The 12,629-nt window shown below is 39.0% G+C and overlaps 1 protein-coding gene across 1 annotated transcript in view; it reads left to right on the top strand.

Annotated features, from left to right (window-relative positions):
• The window catches only part of MEGF9 (multiple EGF like domains 9), an 85,411-nt gene that overhangs the window by 41,184 nt on the left and 31,598 nt on the right, over positions 1–12,629 (top strand). The window contains 1 exon segment of the mRNA XM_006091089.3: positions 10,532–10,733. Within this exon segment, the coding sequence (XP_006091151.1) occupies positions 10,532–10,733 (202 nt within the window).

Below are 12,629 nucleotides of genomic sequence, written 5' to 3'. Positions count from 1 at the left end.
CCATGGTGCAAAATGTGGCCCACAGCCCAGCCCAGCCTGGAAATGGTGGCTGTGGGTGGTGGGTAATGATGTCACATAGCAACGCCCGGCTTCCTCTCCTTAGTGCCAGGCCATTTAACAACAAATGGCACCTCGGACCTGGCGCCCACAAAGCAACACTTGGCTTCACCCAAGTGAGACACAGGCCCCACCACCACCCCAGAACGACACCCCACCAAATCACAGCTGATGCTGCCGAGACCCCATGGCGCAAAATGCGGCCCACAGCCCAACCCAGCCCAGCCTGGCAATGGTGGCTGTGGGCTCCGGTAGTGATATCACATAGCAACTCCCGTCTTCCTCTCCCTAGTGATTAGCTTCCTTGCAGTTTCTTCAGCCCAGGAACACGACTTGCTTTATAGCCAGGTGGAAACATTTTACACTTTAACCAGATGTCTGTGAGGCATTTTCCCGTGCCTTATCTCATTCCTCACAGAAGTCCTGGAGTAGGTAGATAGGAGACTCGGTGGAATCCTATTTTCTTTTCATTAGCCGGAAAAAGATTTAGAAAGCTTAGAAACTTAACCCAACTGAAAAGAAGTAAGAAATGGTGAACCTTGAAAATGACTTCAGGTTTTCTCACTGCACAGAATATAGTCAAACACTGCTGCAGTTAAATATTTTACCCTTCGTTCTCCCTGCATGATCTACAATAATAATCTGCTTCGTATTGATATTTACTGCTGTGTTGCTGACAGTTACCTGAAAGAGAAGTTGGGGTGCTTTACTTGGCTAGAAAAAGTTTAGCTAAATCAGAAAGCAGGTCTAATTAAGCAAGTTTATCTATATATATAAAGCTCTTGCTGGTGCCAATCGCATCCATGTGTTTCCATCTGTCATTGTCGATCGTGAACTTAGTTGACAGTTCTATTATAGAGAAAGGGTGAATAGCAGTATTAAAATATTTCTTCTAATTAATTTCCTTACAATGTGCACCGGGCCTCTAGTCATCAGATAAAGCATTAGTCAATTCTTGCTATCTTAATTGTAACATTAGCTTTGAAAAAGTTTATTAGTTGGGTGCCATGTTGACTTTAGTGCTACAGTCCAGCTAAAGTAGTTGCTTGTGGCATATCATGGCTTCCTTTTAGCAAAATTTAAGAATCTAGTAAAACTTCATTGCTTTTTTAAAAAGTTTTTGTTTGTTATGAAATTTACATCTGATAAAATTTACTCATTTGATATTCAGTTCTATTAGTTCTGACAAATGCACATTCAAGATGCAAAACAGTTTCATTACTCCTCAAAATTCCCTGTGCTTCCTTTTTGTAGTTAGCCCTTCTTCCTACTTCCAATTCCTGGCAAACCCCTGATCTATTTTCTGCTCTTATAGTTTTGCCTTTACCAGAATATCATGTAAATGGAATCATACAATATGTAGTTTTTTGAGTCTGGCTTCTTTCATTCAACATAATGCATTTGATATCCTTCTATATTCGTGCCTATCAGTGGTCCATTCCTTTTTATTGCTGAGTAGTATTACATTGTAAGGATGTACCAATTCACCAGTTGAAGGACATTTGGGTTGTTTCTAGATTTGGATGATTATGAATATAGCTACTATAAGAATTTGTATACCAGTTTTTATGTAAACATAGGTTTTCATTGTTCTTGGATAAATATCTAGGAGTGGAATTACTGGGTCATATTGTAAAGTACATTTAGCTTTATAAGAAACTAGAGGGTGGGGTTCCTCAGCCTGGCCTGTGGGGATCGGGCCAAAACCAGCTCTCCGACATCCCCCGAGGGGTCCCGGATTGCAAGAGGGCGCAGGCCAGACCAAGGGACCCCACTGGTGCACGATCAGGGCTGGGGAGGGACCGCGGGAGGGCTCAAGGGTGTGTCTGGCCCATCTCGCCAAATCCTGATCTGCCGGACCCCAGCAGCAGGCTAACCTACGGGTCAGAGCGTCTGCCTCCTGGTGTTCAATGCGTATCATAGCAACTGGTCGAACAGTCAGACACTTAGCATATTAGGCTTTTATTATATAGAATTGTCAAACTATTTTCCAAAGTGTGTACTACTTTGCATTCACAACAGTAATTTTTGAAAGTATCCTTGTCAACACTTGATATCGTCAGGTTTTTTTGTTTTGTTAATTTTAGGCATTCTAATAAGTGGGTACTCCTTATCTCTTAATGTGAAGTTTGTTCTTTGACTTCCATTCAGTGGATGTTGTTCTAATGGTTGTGTTGTGTGTATAGAGAAGAGAACTACTTCTACTTTTGTAAGTCAGATTATGGTTCTAACACTCTTATTATCTGATATCTATTTTGCACTTAGAATTTGAATAAATAAAAAAGTATTTATCAGAGATATATGCTCTTCTGATAAACATACTAAAGTATAATATGTGTCCAAATATTAAAAGTAATATTTATTATTATACTAGAGGCCTGTTGCACGAATTCGTGCAATAGGCCTTCTTTCCCCTGGCTGCCAGCACCAGTTTTCCTCTGGCACCCGGGACCCAGACCTTCACTCTGGCCACCGCCTTCCATCTTCGCTCTGGACACAGTCTTCGCTGCAGCTGGAGCCTTTAGTCTTTGCTCCTCGCTCCGGCCGGAGTCTTCAGTCTCTGGCCAGAGCTGCTCCTGTAGCTCCTTCCGCCCCCACCCTCCCCCTCATAGCTTGATCGCTGCTTCGCCTGCAGACCTCGCCGATGGGCTCCTGGGTCCCGGGGGGCTGCCTTGCCTGCGGCCCAGCTTTCCGATCATGATCACGATCACGGACCGCAGACAAGGCGGCTCCTGGGTCCCGGGGGGCCGTCTTGCCTGTGGCCTGGCTTTCTGGCGGCTCCTGGGGTCGCACACGGGGGCCTGGATGGCGGCTCCTGGTGTCCCGCCCTGCCTGCAGTATGCAAATTAGCCACCATCTTTGTTGGAGGTTAATTTGCATATCGCACTGATCAGCCAATGGCGATGGTAGCGAAGGTACGGTTAATTACCATGTTTATCTATTATTAGATAGGATTGTATACTTACTTTGCATTGTATTCTTTATCTCATTTAATATACAAACAATAGACCACAATTAATAGAGAAAAAGGAAAAGGGAAAGGGAGAAGGTATAGGAGTAGACAGTTATTCCGTAGGAAGTTATGTTTTCCTTTGGCTTGAGGGTACAGTGGGAAATGGTAACAATTGTTCCAGTATGATGGGTGATGACATGATCTCTGTTATATGACCTCAGTTCATAAAGCTCCCCAAATCCTATATAATAAAAGCCTAATATGCAAATCAACTGAACGGTGGAACAGCTGGTGGAATGGCAGGTCGCTATGATGCTCACTGACTGCCAGGGGCAGATGCTCAATGCAGGAGCTGCCCCCAGACTGCAGGCCCCAGGTCAGCCAAGGCGGGTGCCAGTGGGGGCCTCCGATTGCACAGCTGGTTGCCCCACAGAGGGAGGTGACTGGTGGCTATGGCAGTGGGGGGTGGTGCCGGCTGGCAAGCGAGTGGGGGGGGGCGGTGCCGCCCCCGCCAGTCACCACCCTCACCGGCGGCGACGGGTGGGTGGCACCAGGCGAGTGCCAGTGGGGGGCCCCTGATAGTCCCGCTGGTTGCCCCACAGATTGGCTCTGATCGCAAGCCAGGTCTAGGGACCCTACCCATGCACGAATTTTGTGCATTAGGCCTCTAGTATTTTATATTCTGGAATCAGCTTATTCCTCGGGCTTAATAATAAGCCCAAGACACTGACTTTCTCCATAATTATAGATGGCCTACTAATATTGACTAACAAAGTAATTATGTTTTCCTGCTGATGATACTAACGTACGGTATGCAAATAAAATGTAAAGTTTCTAGATATTTTAAAGTCCTGAGCATAAATCCTTCCCCTAGATTAAGGACTATTTGGAACAATTTGAAAACTGGTGGTGCTTGAGAAAAACACCTCTTACAGATATTAAATAATTTAAGAACAAAAAGTATACTTTAGAATACTTTGCTTATAGCTTATATTGATAATGTTTTTAAAATATTTTCAGATAAGCTTAAATTTACTAATGAGTTGGGTTTTTTTTTAATTCTTTATTAGTTAAGGTATTACAAATGTGTCCTTATCCCCCCATTAACCGCCCCCCCCACTCATGTTCTTATCTCCCTGTTGTCTATGTCCATTGGTTTGGCTTATATGCATGCATACAAGTCCTTTGGTTGATCTCTTCCCCTTACCCCCTCCCTCCCCTACTTTCCCTCTGGGGAGTGATAGTCTGATTGCTGTTTCTCTGTCTTTGGATCTATCCCTGTTTATCAGTCTATGTTGTTCTCTATAATCCACAAATGAGTGAGATCATGTGGTATTTATCTTTCTCTGACTGGCTTATTTCACTTAGCATAATGCTCTCCAGTTCCATCCATGCTGTTGCAAAAGGCAAGAGTTCCTTCTTTTTTACAGCAGCATAGTATTGCATTGTGTAGATGTACCACAGTTTTCTAATCCACTCATCTGCTGATGGGCACTTAGGCTGTTTCCAAATCTTAGCTATGGTGAATTGTGCTGCTATGAACATAGGGGTGCATATATCCTTTCTGATTGGTGTTTCTGGTTTCTTGGGATATATTTCTAGAAGTGGGATCACTGGGTCAAATGGGAGTTCCATTTTTAGTTTTTTGAGGAAACTCCATACTGTTCTCCACAGTGGCTGCACCAGTCTGCATTCCCATTTGGATATAAGATTAAGTACTGAACCTTAATACATTTTAAATTCATATCTTTTAGTTTTTGCTACTTTGAGATTGAACAGAAGATGCCTTTATTTTTTTATTTTTAATATATTTTATTGATTTTTTTACAGAGAGGAAGAGAGAGGGACAGAGAGTCAGAAACATCGATGAGAGAGAAACACCGATCAGCTGCCTCCTGCACACTCCCCACCGGGGATGTGCCCGCAACCAAGGCACATGCCCTTGACCGGAATCGAACCTGGGACCCATGAGTCCGCAGGCCGATGCTCTATCCACTGAGCCAAACCGGTTAGGGCCAGAAGATGCCTTTAATATTATATTACATTTTATATGTCTTCTGAATATTGGGAAGAATGAAAAGTTTTGGAGTAGCATGGACCAATTTTTTTATTCTTTCAGTATCTGAAGATATTGAAAAACAAGAGTGAAGTCATTGTTGAAGGAATGAAAAAGAGTCAGAAATCAATTTTTTCAAAAGCATTTCTATAATTTTGCAAGAAGCTATAGATAGAATTTCAGGCTATATTCCTGAACTAGATTTTTGTGAGTGGTTTGTGTTAGTTATATTTGCAAGTATTTTTCCAGTATCTATGTAATACTTATTTTGTAATCATTTTACTTCAGCAACAATGCTGTTATCAATTTACATTTCTTTGTTCTATAAGATTTGCATCATGAATTGACTGAGGATACAATTTTTTCATCTTCTTATTCAAATCTTTTATTTACTGCCTTAAAGTTTGTTCTTATCTGTAAAAGATTAAACACAGTATTGTACCAAACTGCTTGAGTCTCCAGACATCATAGTTCATTACACCTCCCAGAAAAGACTCCAGAAAGAGGTACAGGAAGACCAAGGACACATTAATTAGAACATACTATCACAATTAAAATTTTTCTAAAATCAGCTTATTCTCATCAAAGTAACTGCAGGTACAAAAACACAATTAAAATTTTCTAGAAGATATAATGGACTTTTTACTGAGCAGGGACATGAGGTGGTTTAAGTCTGACACAGAGAGAAGCCTGCCAGGTGTATGAAAGGTCCAGAAGAGGTCTTTAGTATGTTCAAGGAGATAATATCTTACAAGAACAGGTGTTTGTGCATGGGGTAGGGTGGGGGGCTTGTGGGACTTCTAAACAAAATTACTCTATTATATTTTTTAGGTGCTTAAAATTTTCATCTCTTGGTCCTTGGTAGGGAATGTTTGAAAAAGTACAGAGTGTGATTTAAATGCAAGGATTACTTTGGATACTTTTACATAAAAAACATCCCATAAATTCAAGTTCTCAGAGAAAAACACAAATTTATTGTCTTTTCTTTGGGTCTTTATATGTCTATTTTCAAACAGTTTGGCACCAAATTTTATTTTCTTATTCTTCTTCAGGGTTCAAATCACTGTGTTTCATTGCTCTTCAGAAGCCAAACAAAAAGAAAAAACGTTGCCAAAGGTTGCAGTCTCTCTGCTAATATTTGCTTTCTACACATTAACATTCTTCTCTATAGTTTTCCTAAGAATTATAGAACATTGAGAGGAAAACTGCTACTGAAATGACAGAGAGTTTATTCCATATTTGCTCTTAGGCAACCAAATGAGCTTTTGGCATTTTATTCAGACTTGTCTGTGATTACTTTTTTGTGTCCTCTTCATATTGTTTCATTCTCATTATCATCCATTAGTCATGTTACAGACTCCTTTGTGCTGCTCTGGTGTCTATGATTCTACTTCATTAAAAAATCAGCACTTCGTCCTGGCTGGTTTGGCTCAGTGGATAGAGCGTTGGCCTGCGGACTAAAGGGTCCCAGGTTCGATTCTGGCCAAGGGCACATGCCCGGGTTGTGGGCTCGATCCCCCCCAGTGGGGGGTGTGCAGGAGGCAGCCAATCAATGATTCTCATCATTGATGTTTCTATCTCTTTATCTCTCTCCCTTCCTCTCTGAAATCAATAAAAAATATATTGTAAAAAAAATCAGCACTTCATCTCTTTTCTTTGGCTATAGGTCCTCCCACTGCTTCTATCAATTGAAATTTTATTTCTTTTCATTTTGCCAACCTCCTAGTAAATTGCATTGTTTCTGCATTAACTCCTGTCTGGTTCCATATGAATATTAAGAACTGTGAAGGCTCTGAGATATTATTCTACTTACAAGTTAGCAAGTTTTCCTGATACATGAAATGGATGTTCATGGTACTTTACATTTATTACTGTTGCTTAGGCTATTTATTTAACTTGAGTCATTTCATTTGAGGTCAATCCCTGGGATAGGGCCTTGGATTCTAAGCTCCAAACAGGAAAGACGCACATCTTCCTGGGCTTTGCTTCAGCTTCCTTTCCTTTGGTTAATTTGGAGAAGAATGTTAACATGATAGTGTGTTTTTGTCTTGATACATCGGCTCTCTTCCTGGCACTCAGGTGGTCATTCACTTACTACTGTTAGGAATAAATGCTCTTTTTCATTCTGTCTGAAACCACGTCCTAAACCTTTCTGTTTTTGTCATTGTATTTATAGGAACCCATATTAGTAATGTATAGAGCCAGGCGTATGTGGGATACCATTTTACTCTCTACTTATAGATGGCCCACAACTTTAAATTTAAATGCAATAATTACTTTGAATACTTTTATATCAAAATTATCCCATAAGTTTAAGTTCTCAGATAAAAACATGAGTGTATTGTCTTTTCTTTAGGCCTTTATATTTCTATTTTCAAACAGTTTAAAAACTGGGCTTTCAGATCTTGTCCACAGGGTACAACAAAGCTGTGTGGCCTATGAATCTGATGTCTGATTTGTGTTTATTTTATTAGGTATTCATTTCTACCAGCAATTGTATTAATTATTGCAGAATTCCAAATTACTTCCAGCTTAGATGTTGGGGCTAAGTGTTATAGGTACTATATTATGCCCTTTTTACATTTGAGAAAAGAAAGGCACAAGGTTAGCTAACTTGCTTAAGGTCATAAAATTAGTAAGTGAGAGAACTAGATTTAACCTGCAGCTGTCTGCCTCTACAGACTGTGCTCAAAACTCCTTCACTTTATTGTCATATGAGAGTTGTAAGTGGTAGATGTTATGGATTCACACTAAAAACAATAGAGTTTGAATTTATGGAGGAGTAAATTTCAGCTGATTCTTGAAATAGGTTTCAATATGTGGAGAGGAGAGAGCATTTCAAGTGGAACAGAATGAGCAAAGGTTCAAAGATGGGACTAGAAAGAATATGTTCAGGGGATAATGAAGAGTTTGAATTAGCTCCTTAGAAATAATTAATGAACTTGGTTAATATTGAAGATTTATCCATTAAAACTTTACTGAAGAAAAACCTTAGTTTTGCCTCAGAGTTCTTAGATTAATTGAGTTCTTTAAAAAAATACTACTAATTATTCTTTGGGAATACTGATTCAGGTTTCAGATGAACGTACATTAGTAAGGAAATAATAGGATAAAATTCTCAATCTTTTTTTTTTTTTTAGATCCTCATCCGAGGATGTGTTTTTATTGATTTTGGACAAAAAGAAAGGGGGAAGTGGGGAGGAGAAAGAGAGAGAGAGAGAGAGAGAGAAAAGAGAAACTTCAATCAGTTGCCTCCTGTATGTGCTCTGACCAGGGATTGAACCTGAAACCTGGGTATGTGTCCTGATTGGGAATCGAACCTGTGACCCTTTGGTCCATGGGATGACACTCCAACCAACTGAGCCACACTGGCCAGAGCAAAATTCTCAGTCTTTATTATAGAGTTAAAAAAACTTTTTTTTTTTCTTTTAGCTAGTTTTGCCCCTACTAGTATAATTTGGTTAGGTAACTTGTGGTGAAATTGGTTCAGCAGGAGGAATTTGGATGCATGTTGAAGTTCTGCCATATTTTGGAAGAAAAGTGTTATTTTAAGCATTCTGGTCATTTTTGGTGGAGTGAAGGTCTTGCCATGAAGTTGTCATTGGCAGGTTTACAGACCACTAAACATGGCTTCCTTATTTACAAAAACCACACACACACACACACACACACACACACACACACACACACACACGAAATAATGTGAAAATGTAACTGTCAAAGAAATGTCATGCTTATATAGCTAATAAAAATAAGAATATTGATTGAGATATGAGGCTGATTCCTTTCTGAAGTTTGGGGCTGAAGAAATCTGAACTTAACTCTAGGTTTGTAACTAACTCACCACTCAAGCTTGACATATACATAAAATAATCACTCACCCATATATATTTATTCATTTGGTAAATTTACAAATTAGAAGAGGTGGAAAGAGAAGGGAGATAAGCTGACACTAAAGGTTAGGAACTGAAGAAATGTGGGAGGTATGGAGTTGGCCACGTGGGAATATCTGTGTGGAATCCTTTGTTTTGACTTGTGTGAACAAACTGCTTCTGATGACATAAATTATTTTGAAGGTTAATTTCCTTTACTAGAATAGAGAAATAAACTCCTTTATAACTTTATTTTTAAAACTCTGGATTTTCAATTATCTAGTAACTTTTAAGAAATCATCAAAAATTACATTAAAGATTTTTTTGAGCTAAACTTTTGTCAGAATAAAGCCATTTTATATAGTACCTTATCTATTCAGAAATATAATTTGTATCATAGATTTCTCTGGGCTTTTAAAACCTAGGTTCATAGCTGTTTTGGAATGGGGGCTATCCCTAAAATATGTACAAAGTTTTGTTTTATCTGCAGTTTATTTTAACAATAAGTTTTTGCATGTTTGCAAAGTCCCATGTTAATATTGTGTCAAACTATGCTGAAAATGCTTTCTTCCTGAAAAAATGAGTATAAATAATAGCACAGCCGAAACCGGTTTGGCTCAGTGGATAGAGTGTCGGCCTGCGGACTGAAAGGTCCCAGGTTCGATTCCGGTCAAGGGCATGTACCTGGGTTTCGGGCACATCCCCAGTAGGAGATGTGCAGGAGGCAGCTGATCGATGTTTCTCTCTCATCGATGTTTCTAACTCTCTATCTCTCTCCCTTCCTCTCTGTAAAAAATCAATAAAATATATTTAAAAAAAATAATAGCACAAAACAAATCCTAACTGACCTTAAATGTATCTGAATTAAAAGGCCAACACCAAGGACTTTTAAATAATTTCATCTAAAGAATTGTTTGAAATGTATCTAAAGAAAATGTTTATTTTCTGAATCTTTTAACTTGAGAAAGAGATTCAAATTGTGATTGGTTTTAACCCACCGATCAGGATGACCCTATAAACTTTCTCATCTGGGATTTATCTTATCATTTTCTCAACTTAAAGTTTGAATTCTCTGTTAATTTCTTCCTGGGAAGAACATATTAACTTATGATTCCAGCTGTAGCACAATCTTGTCTGATCTATGTAAGTTACTATAGTTAACGATTTGAGCCTTAGGCTTTTTCAGCTATACAATGGGATTATTTATTATTTAGTATGTTGTTATTTCCAACATGTGCCTGGTGGATAAGCTTAGGCCCTGCCTTTGGCGATTTACAATCCAGAAAAACTAATAATATACAGACCCACACACATTGGATTGTAAGGTCAAAGAGCTAGAAGGCGAAGAGTACTGGAAAGGAAATTGAAATGTCAGTTTTATAAATATGAATGATAAATAGTTTCATGTACTTTACTGTATATATTTCTCAATTTAAATGAACTAAGTAGAATAGAAAGTGGATTTGAACTAGAATTAGTTTTATCTATCCATACAAAGTAGTTATGAACATTGATTAAGAAAAATAGAGTTCATTTTATTAAGAAAGCATTAAATCTTAGTTAATAATGTCTCTTTCTTTCTCTCCTTTGCAGAATATGTATGTAACTGCTCTGTGGTTGGAAGCCTGGATGTGAATCGCTGCAACCAGACCACAGGGCAGTGCGAGTGTCTGCCAGGGTACCAGGGGGTTCACTGTGAAACCTGCAAGGAGGGCTTTTACCTGAATCACACTTCTGGGCTCTGTCTGCCATGTGAATGTAGCCCACATGGAGCCCTCAGCATACTCTGCAACAGGTAAGCAGCAGAAGATAGAGGCAAAGTTAATTTTATTTGATTAATAATAATAATAATGCTCCTGCTCTCAAGGACCAGACTGGTTTAAATGAAGAGGGAGAGTGGCCATAGACTTACAAAATATTTCACAGACTTTTATCACCTCATTTTATATATATTATGTTATATTTAATGTCAAGATTACAAAGCTTCTAATTTACAGATTTAGTTCTTCATTAGCACCTGAGTCACCAATTTTGCTTTGTGATAGTTTCTCTAAATTTCATGGGGAAAAAAATAATTGAGAAAGCAATCTGCTTTATGGAAGCAGTAAGTTCAGGCATTTCCAGTGGAAACAATTCTGTTTATTAACATACCATTAGAGATTCAGGAAATGTATTCTTTGATTTATTTTTTTCTCTTATCAAAATTCTAGAACAGTGTCTTTGCACATCTAAGGCTTAAACTTGATAATATATTAATTTCTTTAGCTAGTGGGAAAAAGACTGAGTTCACTTTATGTACCAGCACATTTTTGGGGACCAAAACTAGATTAAGCAGGAATTGTCTGAAAATTACCTTTAAAATAGTCTGTTATTTGGAGGTGACTTAATCTAGTAGAACAAATCTGAGGATTTGCCTTCCCTACACTGAAAATAATTATTCTTTGACTTTGTATGAGATTTGTAGCTTTTCGTGGACCCATGTCAGAAAGTCAAAGAGGTGATGTTATGTAAAGAAAAGGGCACAAGCTTTAGAATCAGTCTAACCTGGGTATGGAACCAAGATCTGCTGCCACTTAGGAGCTGTGTGTTTTTGGCAAGTTATTTCATTTCTCCAAGTCTCAGTTTGTTCTCAAGGTTGTTGTGAAGGCCAAATGAGTAGAATGTATATAAAATTCCTAGCACACATCACTTAATAAATTCTGGTTTGTTTTAATTTGAAAGGAATATTGTTAACTTAATGAGGGAATATTTTTAAAGAACTTTTAGCTCTGTAGCAGAAAAGGTTCTTTATACTTAGCAGTAGATATTTTGTATGCTTTATAAATCATAGTGTACTATTGTACAATATTGTATCATATTGTACTTCAAAGTATAGAAGTGAACTTGGTTAAGAAGTTTATGATTTCAAGTTCAACAATAACAAATTTAGGATTATAGTTATGTTATATAATTATTTGCCTCAATCCTCACAGCAACTCCTTTTATGTATGTTATTAAATCACAAAGATTGTAAGTGGCAGAGAAAGAATTCCAAGTTAGGTCTTCTAAGTTCAGTGTCCTTATCACCGTACCATATGGCTTTTATAATGAGAAAACTGTTAATTCCTCTATTGAGGTTGAGAACATAATAATTGCTCACCATTGCTTCCTTTACTCCCCCAAAACATGCCTACACAAGTTATATTCAGAAGGTTCACATTTCTTATCATTTTAAAAGATGAGATTTGTTCATTCTGGTGTCTAATGACCTGTTCACTACTATCTATACTAATAAAAGGGTAATATGCTAATTAGACTGGGTCAACCGGCCATCTTCCAGAAGTCCGACTTCCTGGACAAAACCATGTTCGTGGGGGCTGAGGCAGAGGCAATTAGGGGCGATCAGATCGGCAGGGGAGGGCAGTTGGGGGCAAGATCAGGCCTGCAGGGAAGGGCAGTTGGGGGCGACCAGGCAGGCAGGCAGAGAGGTTAGGGGTGATCAAGCAGGCAGGCAGAGGGGTTAGGGGCAATCAGGCAGGCAGGCAGGTGAGTGGTTAGGAGCCAGAGGTCCAGATTGCAAGAGGGATGTCCGATTGGAGAGGGTGCAGGCTGGGCTGAGGGAACCCCTCCCCCCCGTGCACGAATTTTGTGCACCGGGCCACTAGTGTGTGTGTGTGTGTGTGTGTGTGTGTGTGTGTGTGTGTGTGTGTGT

This window comes from Myotis lucifugus, unplaced genomic scaffold, assembly GCF_000147115.1.
Source record: "Myotis lucifugus unplaced genomic scaffold, Myoluc2.0 scaffold_87, whole genome shotgun sequence".
Lineage (NCBI taxonomy): Eukaryota > Metazoa > Chordata > Mammalia > Chiroptera > Vespertilionidae > Myotis > Myotis lucifugus.
This window is presented reverse-complemented; position numbering and strand designations above follow the sequence as displayed.